Source organism: Mirounga leonina, unplaced genomic scaffold, assembly GCF_011800145.1.
Source record: "Mirounga leonina isolate KUSES-001 unplaced genomic scaffold, KU_Mleo_1.0 Mir_92, whole genome shotgun sequence".
Classification (NCBI taxonomy): domain Eukaryota; kingdom Metazoa; phylum Chordata; class Mammalia; order Carnivora; family Phocidae; genus Mirounga; species Mirounga leonina.
In genome coordinates, this window is record NW_023270852.1 from 13,183,592 (window position 1) to 13,202,669 (window position 19,078).

Here is a 19,078-nt window from a genome sequence, read left to right on the forward strand (position 1 = left end):
CTTTGAATCTGGGCTGGACTGTGATTGCTTTGGACAACAGAATGCAGAGCAGGTGATGCTGGGCTAGTTTCTGGGCTCAAGCCATACAAGACTAGCAGCTCACTGCCTGCTGAAATGTTTGTTTGGGGATGCTTCCTTTTAGAATCCAGCCACCATGCTCTGAGAAACCAAATGGAGGGACTACCTGAAGGCACTCTGGTTTTCAGCTCTAATCAGCCTTCCAGCCAACAGCTAGCATCTCCTGCTAGCCAAACAAGTGAGCCATAATTGGCAACTAGTCCCACTGAGTCTTCAGATGACTCCATTTCGGTTGTGCCTGCAACCACATGAGCCTTGAAGTGAGAATCACCTAGCTGAGCTCAGCCAACACACAGAATCATGAGAGCTACTAAGAAATAGATGTATTAAATAATAGAGAAACAAAAGACCAGAGAACAGCCTGTCCCATCCTGACTGATATGATGGAGTGAGGCAAAAAGTCTCACTCTTGTACTATTTAAATTTTTGGCTATGTGCATGTGATTTATATTTCAATTAGATATAGCTACTATTTTGTTTTTCTATTTTTTATTAATTATTATTATTTTAAATATTTTATTTATCTGTCAGAGAGAGAGAACACAAGCAGGGGAGTGGCAGAGGGAGAAGCAGGCTCCCTGAAGAGCAAGGAGCCTGATGCGGGACTCAGCTTCAGGACCCTGGGATCATGACCTGAGCCAAAGGCAGATGCTTAACCAACTGAGCCACCCAGGTGTTCCTTAATATTATTTTTTTAAGTAGGCTCCATGCCCAGCATGGAGCCCAACGCAGGGCTTGAACTCATGACCCTGAGATCAAGATCTGAGCTGAGATCAAGAATCAGATGCTTAACTGACTGAGCCATAGGTACTCGATATAGCTACAATTTTGAATTCACAACTTCTAAGCATTGGGCCATTAAAATTGGTTTTGTATAGTTTTGATGCCACAGCAACAGCAATAAATATGTACTGATCACATCCTCAATTGGTGTCAGGTCCTGTTCTAGGGCTGAAGACAGTGCGGGATCAAAGCTGACTTGGTCCTGGCTCTCCTGAATCTTCCAGTCAGGTTGGAAAGACAGATCAAAAACAACTGAACAAGCACAGAAAAATGATCCTCTGTGGGAGTGATAAGTGCTCTGAAAGGAAGAACAATTAGATGATGTTATAGATATTGATTGGAATAAAGGCTATTTCAGACTGGATGAACAGGGAAAATCTCCTGAAAAAAGGGGTTGTGTCAGGCCTTAAAAGATCTGAGGGAAGAGCAGCAGGAATAGAGAATATCCAAGGTAAAGGCGCCAATGTGGGAATGAGTTAGGGAATGAGTTATTCAGTGTTGTGAATAAGGCTTTGTTCACAGGGTAGAAAGAGGTAAGGTCAGAGATTTGAGTGGGACCTTGTAGGACATGATAAAGGATCGGAGATTTGCTTTGAATATGCTGGATGGAATATGCTGGAAAGCCTTTTGGAGGGTTTTAAATAAGAATGACATGAGCTGATTTAGGTTTTTAAACAATCACTGTGGCTGCTGGGAGATGCCTAACCCAAGTGTAAGTTTTAAACTACAGCTGAGCCTGAACAACATGGGGGTTAGGTGCACCAACCCCTGCATGGTAAAAAAAATCCGCATATAATTTTTCACTCTCTGAAAGCTTAACTACTAATAGTCTACTGTTGACCAATAACACAGTTGATTAGCACATATCTTGTATATTATATGTATTATATACTATATAATAGTATATAAGAGTAAGAGAAAAGAACATGTTATTAAGAAAATCGTAAGGAAGAGAAAATATATTTACAGTGATATGGGGCCATGAGCAGATGGTCAAGAAAGAATTTTTGAGATGTTTTTGGTGCAAAAAGGTGCTTTTATTATAGCACAGGGACAGGACCTGTGGGCAGAAAGAGCTTGTGTTTGTGGGGAGTGACTGATTAAATACATTTTAGTTAGTGGGGGTTAGAGCATAAGTGTCCAAGGAATTTGGAAGCAAGGCCTTCCAGGGCCTTGAGTGGCTAGCTGCTGCTAAGGTAAGGTTATTTACCACTGTCTGGTAAAACATGAGTCTTGAGACCCTTCAGATGTATATCAGTGGGCCATATGCTCAGAAGGTAATTGCTATATATATCTTTGGGGGGAGTATATGGCTATCAGAGGGAAGTAACACTAACAAGAGCAAAGCTACAGTGGTAAAACATTAAAGAAAGTCCTTGAGGGGGCGCCTGGGTGGCTCAGTCGTTAAGCGTCTGCCTTCAGCTCAGGTCATGATCCCAGGGTCCTGGGATGGAGTCCCACATCGGGCTCCCTGCTCTGCGGGAAGCCTGCTTCTCCCTCTCCCACTCCCCCTGCTTGTGTTCCTGCTCTTGCTATGTCTCTCTCTGTCAAAAAAATAAATAAAATCTTAAAAAAAAAAAAAAAAGAAAGTCCTTGAGGGAAGCTGGAGGAATGTTACAATCTGTATGTCTCAGGAATTCTGCCTGGAGACTCCGAGGTCCCAGTAGCCAAGTCACAACAAAGCCTGGCCTTTCTTTTTCTCCCATGATACAGTACTATATTTATTGAAAAAAAGTCTGCAGATAAGTGGATTTGCGCAGTTCAAACCCATGTTGTTCAGGAGCCAACTACATATTCTAAAGTGCATTAGGTCTCTAAATTATGATTTAGTCACTTTTTATATATATTGGTCATCAAATCGTGTTTTTCTCACATAAAGATAAATGAAACAGCATGTTAAATGTGAAAAATAGGTATGTGTTGTCATATACTGTGAATGTTATCTAAGATTTTAAGTGAACTTTATAACACAATCTCTCATATTCTAAAGATAGAAGAAACATTTTTTAAATTAAAGATTTTTTAAAGATTTTATTTATTTATTTGACAGAGAGAGCGCACAAGCTGGAGGAGGGTCAGGCAGAGGAAGAGGGAGAAGCAGACTCCCTGCTGAGCAGGGAGCCCGACGTGGGACTCGGTCCCAGGACCCTGGGATCATGACCTGAGCCGAAGGCAGACCCTTAACGACTGAGCCACCCAGGCACCCAGAAGATAAATATTTTTAGTCAAAATCAATCACTTCTTTATCATATTATTCAAAAATGACAAATTATTTCAAATTTCCTAGGAGTGTTTTGTGAGTCAAAAAAGGGTTAGGAACCCCTCACCCCCAAACAACTCCTTATTTGAGAGAGATATCGCCTCTGCACCTCACGGCCGAGCAGAGCCCTGTTAACACACCCTTCGATGCACACAGACCCATGATGGTATCTCCAGCACCTGAGAGTCAAGACAGTCCTAAAAGAAATTCTTCACTGTCACCAACTGGCTCTGGGTCTCCATGGTACATGGAGTCTCCTGGCCATGCCTTCTGGAAATTGTTACTACCTACACTCACTCCTTCAACAGACAAGGCTAGGCTTGGAGTGTGGCTCAGTTCAGAAAGGCCTTCAGTCAGTGAAGGGGCAGGAAAGTTTTCCTGGAGGAGGTGACCCATGAGGAGGAGTCAGGAGGACTAGAGGGGAAGGTGTTTCTTTCTTTTTAAGATTTTATTTATTTATTTGTGTGAGAGAGAATGAGACAGAGCACATGAGAGGGGGGAGGGTCAGAGGGAGAAGCAGACTCCCTGCCAAGCAGGGAGCCCGATGCGGGACTCGATCCTGGGACTCCGGGATCATGACCTGAGCCGAAGGCAGTCGCTTAACCAACTGAGCCACCCAGGCACCCAAGGGGGGAAGGTGTTTCAAAGGAACTTGTGCAAAGGAAATGTGGGGGGCTGAGCTCAGTTCATGGTGGTTTCAAAGCATAGCAGGGGTCCATTATCCTGGGGTGTCACTGGCATTTACTGCCTTCCAAGTCCTGTGACCCATCCCACCATCTCTTGAGAAACGCGCATCTCAAGAGACGTGTCACCTCCAGGGCCCGTGTGGCTCCCCAGTGTCGCCGGATTTCTCTCTGTTTCCCAGGGGAGAGCCAGGCCTGCATTCACTCACGGAGAGCAGGCTGAGGCTGGGTCCAGTGAATCCCTCCTTTCATTCTTCACACCAGACGTGTCTGCAGAGCTCTGGACAGGGGGTCTTGGCTGGAGACAGTTTTATCACAGTGCCCTGCAACCCATGATTCACTGTCAAGTGTACCTGCACGAGATGTTGCTGCTCCTCCAGAGGCCGCCCCAAGAGAGTGAACGGTTGAACCCGGGGACAGGACACTGGGCTGCTGGCCAGGTTAGCCACCCACTCTTGTGCAACCCCAGGGGCCCGGGATTTGCCAGATGAAGTCCGCTGCAGCCCTTCGCTCTCAGGGACCTCCACTTTCTGCGAAGAACTAAGCCCCTAAGCCCTGCTCTCCACAAGGGCTCTTCTGCTTCCTGTCTCACGAGTTTCTGTCCTCTGGGAGTTTTGATATCCTCAAACCTCTGCACCTGTTCTTCCCGCTGCCTGGAGTCCTTCTCTCGTCCTGGCCAGCACCTACCTATTGCAGCCCTCCGGTTCCAACTCAAACGCCGTCATCCGCGAAAGCAGCGCCTCTTCACTTCGGTCCCTTCCTCCTCGGCGCTCCGCCTCGCCGTCACGCTGTGTGTGCCTCGTGCCTGTGTCGCCTCCCCTCGCAGACCTTGAGCGCCTCCAGGGCAGGGTCCGGGTGTGAGGCGTCTCTAGGTCCCCAGCTCGGAGCGCGACCTGACCGGAGGGGCCGTGGGCGACGTCGGTTACTTCCGAACTCGGTCTCGGCGCCGAGGGGTTGAGGCCCGGCACCGGGAGGCCGGCCCGACAGCTCGCCCACAGGCGTGGGGGAAGCCGCCCCCGAGGCCGCGACCTCCATCCCGGCTCACTGCGGCGGACAGCGACGGCACCCCGACGTGGGTGAGAATTTCTGGTGCGGTCCGGGTGCTGTAGACCCTGGGGTAGGCTTCCCAGCACGTTTGCTCGGCTTTCTCCCCCGACGAACGCTCTTAGGACGATCCGGGGAGTCCCCGCCGCTGCCGCCCCCTGACGTCACGGAGTCCCCCAGAGGCCCCGCCCCGGTCGCGCCTCCTTCCGTGGGAGCGGCGCGCCGTGCGGGCGGGAGAGCGGCTATGGCGGGGCCCGGCGCCCCCGGCGTGCCCGTCGCCCGCTGGAAACGCCACATAGTGCGGCAGCTTCGGCAGCGGGACCGCACGCAAAAGACACTCTTCGTGGAGCTGGTGCCGGCCTGTGAGTGCGCCACGGGGGCCCTGCAAGATGGCAGTGGAGGGAGGGGACGGAGATCCGGGCGCGGGGAGGGAGGGTTGTCTGGCTCCTCGGGCAGTGACCCGCGGGCAGAAAAGCCTTCTCGCCTCCGAATCCTTGGGCCTTCTGGCCCCTCTGTTTCGCCCCACCTCCGACTAGCCAGCATTCCTGCCCTTTCCAGTCCAGGCTCTAGCTTAGAGCCCCTTCCCGGACGGAGCTCCCTCCCGGTGCTCCTCCCCTCCTGGCCCCTCAGGGCCCGCCTCTCCCGGACTGGGTTTCCTGGGCACCGGTTTGTTAGCTAGTGTTGGTTTTTTAGGGTCTCTTATGCTTCCCCCTCCCGGGGCAGTTCTCAGGGTACAACCTAGTCAATCCATTTGGTCCCTGTGACCCAGTGAAAGAACTCTCGAGAGCAGCTACTTCTCTGAATCTCTAGGGAGGAAGCTCAGCGTCTCAGGCTTTGCCACTGGTACGTGATCCTGGCTCAGGTTTTTGGAGCGCCTCTGTGCTCGGGCAGCCGCGGCCCGAGGGAGAAACAGGGGACTCCAAGCTGCTGGCTGAGCCCAAGAAGAGTCATACTCAGGTGTTTGGGGCCGGGGGCGGGGGGCTGGTCAGGAGTGGGTATGGCAGTTCAAGCCAGGGGGCACAAGTGTGCATAAGTGGCTCTGGTCCCTCGAAATTGTATGTTGGGGGGTTTGGGTGGGGGGAGTTACCACCACTATCCCTCCAGTTCCATCACTGGTCCTAATTTTGGCTGCTGCTTAACTATCTCCCCCCTGATCCCCCAAACTGCATTTGCAGCTCTTGTCCTGGGTCATTTACCTGCAACCCTCTAGGCTGCTGGTCCTCTCCCTCAGGGATGTGAGGTCAGCCTCCTGCCTCCAGGCAACCTCACTTTTTCACTGCTCTGATGGACAGTGGAACCATCCAATTTGAGGGAGAAGTCACCCCTGTCCCCCAGGAGCTGCAGTCTGTGGGACTGGAGAGACCCCGAGGGCTGCGATCAGATGTAATGAAGCTCCAGTTTTCTCTGTGGTCTTGGGTGGGTTGTATCCTTAAGCCTCAGATTTATCACCCATAAATTGGGCAAAATGGCGTCTTCTTTAGATTTGCTGGGGGGCCAGTGCAGTGCCCTGGGGGCTGGGGTGGGGTTTTGTGTGAGAACTAGCACAGTGACCTCAGTCGAAGTGACAGGCAGGGAACCGGGTGAAGGAAAGGAGCTGAGGAGCTAGGCCTGGGCTTACCACCCCCACCCTACCCTGGAACTGGTGAGAAAAGAGGAAGTGAGTGTGGTGGGGGTGGAGGGAGATATTCCAGGGTCTGCAGCAAAAGCTAACAAATTCAAGGAGGTCTGCTGGATAGTTGCTCAAGGACTTTCTCTTCTGGCCTGGGGGAACCTTACCCCAACTCAGGGGAAGAGAGGATTGTTTTTTAGAGTAGAAAATTAGAGCCCCTGGAGGGGAAGTAATTTGCCAAAGGCCGTAGGCAGGTGGAGCTGGGTTTATTTCATCACTCTTTGGGGCAAAGACTTGCTCTGGGGCAAGGCTGAATCAATCCCTGGCGCTGTCCTTCCCTCAGGACCCACAGTGGTCGGTGAGGCCAGCCATCTACTTCCCCTGCAATGGCTGTCTTTCTCTGTCCCCTGGAGAGACGGTTTCCTGGGAGGGCCTGTGGGCAGGTGCTGTGAGGAGGCTGTGCTAAGGCTGAAGTTCTGGGTAGAGCCCACAAACACCCCTCAGGCAAAGGGCAGAGCCCAACCTGCCAGTAGCTCTGCCATTCTGCATCCCTGGGCTCCTGCAGCCCTCCCAGCCAGAGAGGTATGCCTGGAGTCTGCTGGAAAGTGTTTGTCTTTGTACCCCTAGATAACCGTCTCCTAGAGAAGGCTGAGTTGCTGGCCCGGATCTCAGAGAAGCTGCAGCCAGAGCCAAATGATGTCACTCCTGCTACCCTCCAGCGCCCCTGGTGAGTGTATGAGTATTCCTGGTTACAATGGGCTGCCTATGCCTGGGCCCTGCCCCCACTGCCTATGCTGGCTTCATTTTCTCCCTGGCATCTCATTGGTCCTTAAATGCTACCCAGGGGAGGGAGGAGCTGGTCTCTTGAAACTTCCTCCAGGCCAGCTGCTTAGAATGCCCTTTCTCCACCACCTTTCTAAGTCCATCTCTGCATTTGTCTCATCTCTTCCCTTCCCACCCCCACACTCCTGCCTTTCCCCCTCCTCTTTTTGTGTCCCTGATCCTTACCTGATGCCTACAGAAAGGGTCTTGCTACATATGCCAAAGGGGGAGTGAAGATGAGAACCAGGAATGGGTTGGGCCTCAGAGTTGGGAGGTGCTTTTTTTTTTTAAATAAAGATTAATTAATTAATTTGACAGAGAGAGAGCATGCACACACACACATACAAGCAGGGGGAGTGGCAGGCAGAGGGAGGGGGAGAAGCAGGGTCCCATGGAGCAGGGAGCCTGATGCAGGGGCTCGATCCCAGGGTCTCAGGACCTGAGCCAAAGGCAAATGCTCAACCGACTGAGCCAGCCAGGCGCCCCTGGGAGGTGCTTCTTTTTTTTTTTTTTTTTAATTTTTATTTATTTATTTGAAGAGAGAGACACAGTGAGAGAGGGAACACAAGCAGGGGGAGTGGCAGAGGGAGAAGCAGGCTTCCCGCCGAGTGGGGAGCCCGATGCGGGGCTCGATCCCAGGACCCTGGGATCATGACCTGAGCTGAAGGCAGACGCTTAATGACTGAGCCACCCAGGTGCCCCCCCTGGGAGGTGCTTCTTAAGGAGGGTCCTAGCTAGTGAACCCAAGGCCTGGGGAAGTCCTAGGGCAGAGGAGTCATGGGCAGTTTCAGTTTCTGGAGACTTGCCTTTTCCTCTACTGGCTTTGGGTTTCCATCTTCCTTAGGAGAAAGTTCATGGTTTTGGTTTCAGGCTTTCCGTGTTCATCCTGTGGGTGAACTGAGGGACAAAGAACACCGTTCTCTTATTGGTTGGCAGGGAAGAGGAATCGGGGCCTGACTCAGACCAAGTCCCATCACCAACCACTCTGAGGGTGAAGTGGCAAGAGGAGGAGGAAGAGCTCCGGCGGGTCTGTGGTGAGGTAGGCTGGGCAGGGGTCTGAGAGTGAATGGCGTGGGGCCAGAATCCAGGACTTTGGGGGCAAGGGGATGTGGTCCAAGGGATCCGGCAAGTGAGGGACATTCTCCAAGTCCAGTGCCACAGTGCTCTCTAGCTTGGTTCTGGCAGCCCAGGAGGACGTGGTCTCCAACAGCAGCTAGAGGATGTGAGGTGAGAGCTCAGAGAGGAGGATGAGGTACACAAGGCCAGATGAGTCTGTTCCCCCTTCCAGACGGTCCCGCCTGCTCTGTTCACAGCCTGCCTCCCTAACCCTGGGGCCCAGCACCGGCTGATGCACAGTATACACTTGCAGACCAAATGAGGAAGGTGGCCCACCCCCACGGCAGGGTGTGCTATTTCCACCCGACACTGCTGCCCCCACCCCGTGGTGCCTCTTGGCTGCAGTTTCACCACATTGTCCTGGTTTTCTTCTCTTTTCTGTAGCAGTTGCTTCTGAACTTCCTTCTCTGGCTCGTTTCCTCCTCCTCTTTAAATGTGGGTGTTCCTTGGAGCTTGGGTGGGTTCACGGACTCCTGTGGCCTCAAAGATGGTATGCTGACTCCCAGACCTGTCTCTGGCCCAGTCTTCTCCCCTGAGCTCCACACTCGTTGGTCAGCTGGGGTTCTTGGACATCACATCTAAAATCAGATTCCCCATCTCCCCCATAGTATATGGCAAGCACCACATGGAGACGGGACTCCTGCAGGTGCTGGGCTAAGCATTATTTCAGCTAATCCTCCACAACTCTACAGCAGGAAACTGAGGCTTAGAGAAGCGGAGCCAGGATCTGAACTCCTTCCCACATGAATCCATCTTCTGTGATCTCCATTCATTCTTTCAACAAAGATTTATTGACAATTGTCATTATCCAAGGCACATGATAAGGACAAGACCTGGCCCCGTGGAGCTTCCAGTCCAATGGAGGCTGTTGGCCATAAACACATGCCTAGTTACAGCATGCCACGTTACTTGCCCAACGAGTGTGGGAGTGGGGCTATGAACCCAGTGAGAGCCTCTCCCTCAGAGCCCCTATTGTAGTTACAACTTGACATTTGAGGCACTTCCTGGGCTGTGAGATCTCCAAGGCCTGGGATGCCCTTGCTTTGCTTCCACTTATCCCTGGGGTCTGTCCTCACAGTCCATGCTAATAAATATTTGTAGACTAAATGATGGATGAGGTAGACCCTCCACCCCCAACTGGTAGTCACTGGGCTGGAAACTGAGGGGGCACCTCTAGTCCCTCCCAGCCCTCCATCCTGAGCTAGCTAGCAGTCATCAGCTCATGGATCCTGCCTCCAAATCCATCAACTCTCTGTTGGCCTGGCCCAAGTTACCCTCATCATTCCTGGACAACCCCTCCCTTGGCACTCCCATCCATTCTCCATACAGCACTCACAGTGAGAAATATATATACACACACACCTATGTATGTATGTATATATGTGTACACACACACACACACACACGTTTTTCTTTTTAAGTAGCCTCCATGCCCAACGTGGGGCTTGAACTCACGATGCGGAGATTTTGAGTCCCATGCTCTACCAACTGAGCCAGCCAGGTGCCCCCAGAGTGATATATTTTAATAACAAAAAGATCTTCCTTAAAAAAAGACAATACAGACACACATGCTTGTGAACATTTCAAGAGAACAGAAGCCCACCGAGTAAAGAAGTGAAACCCCCTTCACCATCTCTCCCATTGTCAGTTTGGTATACATCTTCCAGAGCCCTTTAGCCTTCCCAGGGGGGTTCTCCAGAATTTCCTGCCACTCTCCCTGTCTCTGAACTAATAGTCCCCTTGGTCTGGGACACTTCCACAAACCCCTTGCCCTTAGCACTTCCTCCCTGGCACTTCCTCAGAACACACCAGTCAGTTCCCATTGGATATGCCAGGGGAAGGGGAGTTTTCTTTAATTCTTAGTACTGTTTCACATATTGCAATAAGCATATATCATTGTTATTATTTTAGCTTTTTGGGGGAAATAATTATAGATCATAGGAAGTTGCAAAGATTGGTTACTTCTTATGTAACTATAGCATACATGATCAGGAAAATGATATTGATATGAAATATACATAGATTTCTTTGTCATGTTGTCCCATATGTAGATTTGTGTGACGGGCAATATACAGCACAATTTCATCACCACAAAGATCTCCCTCTTGCTACCCTTTTTCGTCACAACGCACCCCTCTCCCCCAACCATCCCTAACCCTGCACCCACTAATCTGTTTTCCATCTCTATTATTTGGCTTTTGAAAAACCTCCCCAAAATATTGAATCACAGACTATCAGTGAAAGTAAATGACAGGCAAGGAAGCAGAAGTGGAGGTCAGACTGCTCCGTGGTGAAAGGAATTACAAACGTTAGGAACTGGGCCGCTAGGAACTGGGCCGGCTAGGAAGGTAGGCACGGGCCGGCGCACGGGCAGAGGGAGATCTGTCAGTGCGGCTGAGTAGCGCTGGCCTCGCTCCTCAGTCCGTCCCTCACCAGGCCCACGTGAGGAACAGGTTAGCAGTCAGAGCCCCCGCCTTGGTTATTTCCTCATGTTCCTCTTGTCACACTGGTAGGAACTGCTTCACCTGAGGTCTGTCTCTTCTGCTGACCCTTCAGCGCTAACAAGTGGGACTTGACCTTCCTCTCTGTGGCTTCCCCAGCTCTTGGTTGAAGGACTGCTGAATGAGGCAGGGGCACGGATGAGGTGACCCTCACCCCCATTCTAGGCCTGGGGGCAGCTCAGGTATTCAGTCTGGCCTCTACGCTCCCACAGCCTGTTCTCCTTCTTGCCCTGTGCCTCTGCTTAGGGCTCCTGGTTGCTCTCTGGAATCTCTGCTCGGGTAGGCCAGGGTTAGAGAAGTGGGGAACAGAGCCCGCACCCCTTGAACCTCTCCTGTAGACCTGTCCTGTACTTGGAGCATCATGTTACGTGGTCTGCCGTGTAACTTTGTCAAGACACTTAACCTCTCTGTGACAGTGTCCTCATCTGCGAAATCGGGAAAATGGCAGTACCTACCTCATGCTCGCGTTATGGCGATTAGAAGAGTTAATATGTGCCTAGTGCTCAGAACAGGGCATGACACACACGTGCTATATAAACGTTTGCTATTATCTGAAATATTACTCCTTCTAGTAATTCTACATTACCCTCTGAGGTAAGTGCTATCATTCCCACTTTACAGGTGAGGAAACAGCAGGTTCAGAGAGGTTAAATGGCCGCCCCGGGGTCACAGAGAAAATAAGTGGCCCTGCCAGGGCTGAAACTCAGGTGTTAGGCTCCAGGGCCCAAGGCCCTTCCACTGTTCCACAAAACAGCAGTGCGTTCCGTGCGCGGCCCTTCACCTGTCAGAGCCTGTGCTTTCGGGGTGGGTGGAGCAGCCGACTCTGCTCCACGTCCAGCCGGAGAGGGGCTGGGAGCGCGCGGCGGGAGCCCTGCAGAGGCGCTGCCGCCCACCTTCCGCCCCCGACCGCCCCCAGATGGCCTACCAGGTGGTGGAGAAGAGCGCGGCCTTGGGCACCCTGGAGGCGACGCTGGAGGAGCGGCAAAGCAGGTGAGGCGCGGGCCGGTGCGAGGGTGGACCGCGCCCACCGCTGGGTGGCTCGGGGCCACCTCTGCCGGGGAAGGGGCGACGGGGTGCTCCTGCGTGTCTCCAGCACGGCCCGGGAGCTTTCCCCACGGAGTGGGAGACCTGGCTTAGCCACCTGCCTGACGGCGTGGAAGGGGCCAGTCTGTCCCCCTCTGAGACCGGCTCCCACCGCGCCGTGACGAAGGGTGCCCCCTCCCGCAGGCTGGCGGCTCTGGAGGCCCGCGCGGCGGAGCTGCAGCAGGCGCGGGCGCGGCAGGCCCGGCAAGTGGACGCACAGCGGGCGCTGAACGTGGCGCAGCGGGCGGCCTACGAGGCGCTGCGCGCGCACGCCAGGCTCCAGGAGGCGGCCCTGCGCCGGCTGGAGGAGGAGGCGCGTGACCTGCTGGAGCGGCTCGTGCAGCGCAAGGCGCGCGCCGCCGCCGAGCGCAACCTGCGCCTCGAGCGCCAGGAGAAGTGAGCGCGCTTGGCCCCGCCCGTCGGAGACGAGAGCGCCGCGGCCCTGGGGGGGAGCGCACGCTCCGCGTTTCACCTCCGCGGCCCGAGGCGCGTCGGCCCGGCGCGGCTCTCTGGATGCTTCTCTTCCGCCAGGGCCAAGCAGGCGCGGATGTCCTTGGAGCTGAAGAAGGCTGCCAAGCGGACAGTGAGCATCAGCGAGTAAGCGTGGGGACGCGCCGGGTCCGGCCCGCCGAGGCTCCGCAGCCCGCTCTGCCGCGCGTGCTCTAGGGCGCCCTTTTCTCTGGCCTCCGCCTGCAATTCTACCCCGCCCCCACCTGTCTGCACGAGGTCCCCGCGTAGACTGAGCCCGCAGGACACGCGCAGGCTCGCGTGCGCTGGTCGTAGGCGCCAGCACGGCTGCCCGCAAGATCCCTCTTCACCGTGTTGTGCCCTGGGGGCAGGGAGGCGCTGGTCCCTTGACCTCCCTGAGTTTCACGCCCTGTCCAGGAGCCCAAACCCCATAGGCGACGGGATCAGAGAGGAGGCTGAGACTCTGGCCCGGCCTGCTGAGCCCCTGTCCCTGAAGAGTGAGGCTGGTGAGAAGTGGAAGAGGCCGTTCAGGTGAGGACTGTCCCAGAGCTCTGAGCTGGGACCCACGCCCCACTCCAGAGTCTTCCTCTAGGGCCTTGGGCCCAGCTCGGGCTCGGGGGAGAGGACAGGTCTGATCTCCAGTGCCTGGAGCCTCTTGGGGTCATTGCCGTCTTAGGGACTCCGGCGCCTTCCCAGGACCAGAGCTGTGGGGGTGCGGTGTCAGGCTGGTGAAAGGGTGTCACCAGGAGGGAACTGAGGGCGAGGCCCAGGACTCAGCTGTCACAGGGGCACAGGTGTGTCCTCACAGGGACACGAGAGCACATGTGTGTACAAGCTTGGGGGAGCGTATCCGAGCGCGTGAGAGCACGTATAGATGTGAGCTCACACGGGCTTCTGAAGCCCATGCATTCCCTCAGTCTCCCCCGTTCATCTCCATTTGTCTGTCATTGCAGCTGCCCTCCCCCACCCTTGCTCCATTCACCAACTTGAAGGCTTCTCTTTCAGCCCTTCCTTGCAGGTCACTGGTGTCCGGGCCTGGGGGCAGTGAAAGAACTTTGGGGAGGGGCATGAGATGCTGCTGGTCCCCAAAGTCCTTGGCAGCCCCGGTGGGCCAAGTCAGCCCAGGACGCATCCTCTTCTGGGCATTTTTGAGATCACTCAGCAGGCCTAGGTTTTACCTCCCTCCATCCGCCAGCCTTGTGCTATCCCAGCCTGAGGGCACCTTCACCCTCTCCCCCATATGCCCCAGCTCAGCCTCCTCAGAACTTTTGGTGGAGGGCACTTGGGTGGTGAGGCAGTTCTTACCATCATGGTGGAAACTTTGGGAGACTTTATTCCTAAATCCCTCCCTGCCTCCACCTTCCGGGGACTGCCGTGGGTCATCCCGCTCTCCTGCTCTTGGAGGAGCCAAGTTCTTGTCCCAGGCTCACAGGCCTGCAAGCCTCAGTGTCCCCAGCAGGGTGTAGGGATGAGTGGCTGCCGTCTGCACACTCACTGGCCAGTCCCTTAGCACATCTCTCACTTCTACCCCAGATCTGCCTCTGCCACCTCCTTGACACTCTCCCGCTGTGTGGATGTGGTGAAGGAGCTTCTGGAGTAAGTGTGTGCGTGCACCTACATGTGTGTGAAGGGTTTGGGCCCCTTGGAGGCCCATGTCAGGCTTCTGGACTCCAGGCTTGGTCTGTGTATGTCTTGATCTGTCCGTCTGTGTGTTGCCCGGCTGTCTGTGTGAATCTCTGCTGCCTCTCCCAGACCTCATTTCCCTCATTTCCAGGCCCTGCCTGGCTGTCCTCCACGCTCTGTCCCTCATCTGTGGTCCTCACAGAGGACCAGGATCTCCAGCCTGAGCCTGGATAGGAACTACCACTCAGTTGGGAAATAGGCTCAGATGTGTCAGGACTTGTCCAGGGTCACAGAGCCAAGTGGCAGCCGGGCTCAGACGGAAACCCCAGCCCGGAGGTTGCTCTGCAGTCACCAACTCCTCCCTGCCTCTGTGCCCCTCCCGTCCTCACACTGACCCCCCGGGGTCAGAGGCTGGGTTGGGAATAAGCTCGCTGCCCCTCTGGGCCATGTTCTGCCACCTTTCTTGTCTGCTTTCTGTTGTTGCCGCCTCAGGAGCATGAGACTCCCATGTCAGAAGGCCTTGCCAAATGCCTTCCTAACACCTGCCCCCCACCCAGTTTCAAGAAGAGGAGAGGCCACTCCATTGGGGGAGCTCCTGAGCCGCGATACCAGAGCATCCCTGTGTGTGTGGCTGCCCAACCTCCTACCCAGGTTCAGGATGTGCTGGTAAGGGAGGGGCTGGGCCACATGCATGAGGTGCCCATATGGGGAGTGTAGGCCCCAGGGGTGGTCCACGGAGGCCAGGGAAGCAAGGCTGGGCTCCTCAGCTAGAGCACAAGTGTTCTTTCCCATCCAGCGGTAGAAGCCTTTCAGCATTTAGTGATGGGGGATGGACTGGAGAGGGAGATCAGGAGGCCAGGCAGGGGACGGTGGGGAAGTACAGCGGGAGGCTGCTGCAGGGCTGCTGAGACCCGATGTGTGCAGGGGTGCGTGTGAGAGCCTGTGTGTGCAGAGAGGTGCGTTTGGTGAGGGCCAGAGGCACCAACCTCCCTTTTCCCCGTAGGATGCCCACCTTTCCGAGGTCAATGCTGTTTGTTTTGGCGCCAGTCGCAGCCTCCTGGCCACCGGGGGGGCTGACCGCCTCATCCACCTCTGGAATGTTGTGGGAGGTGAGGGTTTCTCCTCTGTGGGCCATCCTGGGGCTTTCTCTCCAGAGCCCACCCTCAGCTTGCTCCTTAGTGGGCAAAGGTCTTAGATCTGTTTGTGTTTCCTGACATGTAACATTTTTGTGGGCAGTGGCCAGATGACCCCTTGGCAAGAGCTCTGGGCTGAGCCTCCTAGTTGCTGGGATCCAGGTCTGCAGGATGGGGAGGGCCCAGCTCAGATGGTCCCTGTTAGGGGAAGCAGGGGTCCCTTCTCATTAGATTCTGCAGGGATAGGACCTTGAGAAGCAGGTCCCTGGGGCCCACCAGCTGACCTCCTCTTCTGGTGTCACTTGAGCTCTCAGAACTCAGGAGATGAGTGTTAACTACCCTCTGCTTGTAGAGGTGGGTGTGTTGGGGAGTCACAGTCATTTCCTGGAGGCTTCCTAGAGAAACGTCTGGCCCTGGCTTGCTGTGTGACCCCGGGACAGTCCCTTCTCCCTGGTCCTCTGTAGCCCTGTGAGATCATCAGCTGCCCCCTGGAGCCCCCTGCTGGCAGTTTGGGGAGGTGCAGCCTCCAGCCCAGGCCCCCAGAAGTCTTTCCTCTAACGTGGGAGAGACTGATCTTCTCAGCAACTCCTCTTCATGAGGTTAGTGACTTCATTTCACCTGTCCTTTTCCTGGTCCCCCCAGATCGTCTGGAGGCCAACCAAACCCTTGAAGGAGCTGGTGGCAGCATCACAAGTGTGGACTTCGACTCCTCGGTGAGGGGACTTAGCCTCAGTGACATGGGACGTCTGTTGTGTGCCCCCGCCCCCAGTCTCCACACTGGGCAGGTGGGGGCTCTGGGACATAAGGGAACATCATGGATGTCCTAGAACCAGTCCCTCTGGCTGCTACACAAACGTACCCTGGGCCTGGAGGCTACTCTGCCTGTCTGGATGATCTGGGAGGCTCAAGGCAGCCCCTGCCCCAGCTCCCTGGTGTGAGGGATGTTGCTTCTGTTCAGGCCCAGGTTCAGGGCCTTTTCCTTCCCCTTCCATCTCTCCAGGGCTCACAGGTATTAGCAGCTACTTACAATCAGGCCGCCCAGCTCTGGAAGGTGGGGGAGGTACAGTCCAAGGTAAGGCCTGACTGAGGAGGCAGCCCTGGGGTCAGGGGTCATGCCTTGGGCCCTGAGGGGGGATATTATGGAGTCTTGGCCATGTCCTTGATCCATATGTGGGATGCGGGGGGGGGTGGCGCAGGAGACACTGTCTGGACACACAGACAAGGTGACGGCTGCCAAATTCAAGCTAACAAGGCACCAGGCGGTGACTGGGAGCCGGGACCGGACGGTGAAGGAGTGGGACCTCGGCCGCGCCTACTGTGAGGCCCAGCCCCCTCCCTCCCCCTCCCTACCTGCTGGCACCCCCAAGCCAGGTCAGGAACACCTCAGCCTGTTCTCTGGGAATGGCTCTAAGATTCACAGGCCTTTGGGGTGAAAGGTCCCAAGGCCTCTCCTTCCCTACTCCCCATCGGTGTTTTTTTCTGCTTGGTTTCTTGGTGACTTCAGGCTTTGCGCTGGGAAGCAGGGGACCTGGTTTCTAGTTTGGGGAGGATACTTACCCCCTGGGGCTTCTGGACCTCAGCTTCTCCGTATGTCCAGTGGGATGGCTTCCAACAACCTTTTTCTGAGGCTAGGGCTCTGCTCTTTGGTCCCCAGGCTCCAGGACCATCAATGTCTTTTCCTACTGTAATGATGTGGTGTGTGGGGACCATGTCATCATCAGTGGCCACAGTGACCAGAAGATCCGGTTCTGGGACAGCAGGTGACAGGCATGGGCTGTGGGAGGTGGAGGCCTGGGGACAGGCTTCCTGTGTTCTCTTTCGTTTCTCTGGCCACAGAGCCATGGAGGCATCTCAGGGAAGTGAGGCTGCGGTGGCTTCTCTGTCTAGGTGTGGCCCCTTGAAGGCTCCGCTGCCTCCCGGGACCTATGGCACCTTTTTAGTGGCTCTTGGTCCAGCTGCTGGACTCTGCCTGGGCCTTGCCAACCAAAATGGAGGAGCCCCCTTTTCTACTTAGTTACCACTTTTATTTATTTTTAAAAAATATTTATTTATTTGGCAGAGAGAGACACAGCAAGAGAGGGAACACAAGCAGGGGGAGTGGGAGAGGGAGAAGCAGGCTCCCCACTGAGCAGGAAGCCCAATGCGGGGCTCGATCCCAGGACCCCGGGATCATGATCTGAGCCGAAGGCAGACAGACGCTTAACGACTGAGCCACCCAGGCGCCCTAGTTACCACTTTTAAATCAAAGGAAACAAAGTTTTTGTTGTTTTCCGGCCTGGAGCCCGGCATAGGGGGGTGATTTATAAAAGCCGGTGCTGGAGCTGGAGCTGGCGCCGGGTCTCCTTCCAGGTGTGCGGTGAGTGCCGTTGGAGACCCTTTGCGCTCTCACACGTTTAATGGCAACTCTCGTTTCCTCTCCAGTGGTTTCGAGGCCCCAGCTTCTAGTCAAAGGCTGGCTAAGTTCCTCTTGGAGGGGCTGGCCGCAGTGGGAGAAAGGAGACTAGTCAGCGTCAGCCCTGGCCCCGGTGATCTGAGACCCGGGGGCCCCTCTTGACTTTGTTCACCTGTCAGGAGTGGCCTTGGTGGGCTGTTCCTCATCCCTACCTCTGTCTCTGCTCCTCAGGGTCCCCTGCTGCACCCAGATCATCCCTGTGCAGGGCCGGGTCACCTCCCTGAACCTCAGCCAAGACCAGCTGCATCTGCTCAGCTGTTCCCGAGATGACACACTCAAGGTCATTGACCTTCGTGTCAGCAATATCCGCCAGGCATTCAGGTACCTGCTTTGTGCCCCCGGCACTGTGGCTTTGGCCGGGGCAGCTGGGTCTCTCATCCCTTGTTAAGGGCCCTTCTGGACCTGTCACTGGGGGACCCATTCTGGAGGCCCTTCTGGACCAGGACCTGCTGAGGTGCCCCAAGCTCCTGATGGAGAGACGAAGCTCTTGAAGCTCCTGGCTGAGGGCAGGGACCGGCAGCCACGTTCATTCTGACCGTGGTTGTGTCTGCCCTCAGGGCTGATGGCTTCAGGTGTGGTTCTGACTGGACCAAAGCCGTGTTCAGGTGTGTGTGTGAGAGCATGTGCCTGAGCCTGAGCGTGCCCACCCCCGACCGTGTATGTCCGTGTCTGCATGCGTGCGCCCTCGCCTCTGATCATTTCTTGCTTGCCCTGCTGTGCCCACTGCAGCCCGGACAGAAGCTATGCCCTGGCAGGTTCCTGGGACGGAGCCCTTTACATCTGGGATGTAGACACCGGCAAGCTGGAGGGTAGTCTGCGGGGACCCCACTGGTGAGCATGGCCCCCACCCCCGGCCCCAGTGCTGCTAAGCCAGTTCCAGGTTCTGACATGCGTGGGACCCTGGAGTTCCCAGCCCTTGTCCCCCCCTCCCCCTCAGAGCCCTTCTTAGTTCACAAGGTGCTTTCCCTTGTGCGCAGCTCTGTGAGCCCATTTTACAGGCTTAGAGAGAGCCTCAGGCTGCCCTGTTCCAGTAACGAGGGGCAGAACCCAGGCTGCAGGCCCAACTTCTGAGGCCTCCTCCCTGAAGCCCGTCCCTCCCTGTCCTCAGCACTGCCGTCAACGCCGTGGCCTGGTGCTCCTCGGGGAGCCATGTGGTGAGCGCAGACCAGGCCAGGAAGGTTGTGCTCTGGCACTAGCCGTGACTTCTCCTGCCAGGGCTGGAGCTCGAGTCTGAAGCCCAAGGCCAGAAGACAGCTTCCCACCGCTCACGGGGCTCGGGAACAAGTGGGGATGGGGGTGGGATGGGAGGGGGGTGGCCTTGGGGCATTTAATGGGGAATAGGGCCTGGCAGGACCTGGCCTGTCTGTTGAAAAAAAAAGTGTGTGTGTCGGGGGGGGAATTACAGTATTTTTTGCTTGTTTTA

At 55.3% G+C, this 19,078-nt stretch overlaps 1 protein-coding gene across 5 annotated transcripts; it reads left to right on the forward strand.

The window, feature by feature from the left end:
• The first annotated feature begins 5,038 nt into the window (after positions 1-5,038).
• ATG16L2 (autophagy related 16 like 2) lies at positions 5,039-19,078 on the forward strand. Of its 5 annotated transcripts, none has more exons than XM_034995084.1 (18): positions 5,039-5,210; positions 7,085-7,184; positions 8,216-8,318; positions 11,813-11,886; positions 12,124-12,375; positions 12,511-12,576; positions 12,865-12,978; positions 13,981-14,043; positions 14,628-14,736; positions 15,074-15,179; positions 15,846-15,916; positions 16,204-16,275; positions 16,400-16,520; positions 16,858-16,963; positions 17,827-17,976; positions 18,213-18,260; positions 18,385-18,486; positions 18,764-19,078. In XM_034995084.1, exons 1-18 carry the CDS (start codon positions 5,093-5,095, stop codon positions 18,849-18,851), a joined length of 1,863 nt encoding a protein of 620 aa, XP_034850975.1. In that variant the 5' UTR covers positions 5,039-5,092; the 3' UTR covers positions 18,852-19,078. The 5 variants fall into 5 exon arrangements, with proteins under 5 accessions (XP_034850975.1, XP_034850976.1, XP_034850977.1 ...); XM_034995086.1 differs by lacking the exon at positions 5,039-5,210 and adding an exon at positions 5,444-5,805; XM_034995087.1 differs by lacking the exon at positions 5,039-5,210 and adding an exon at positions 5,444-5,691.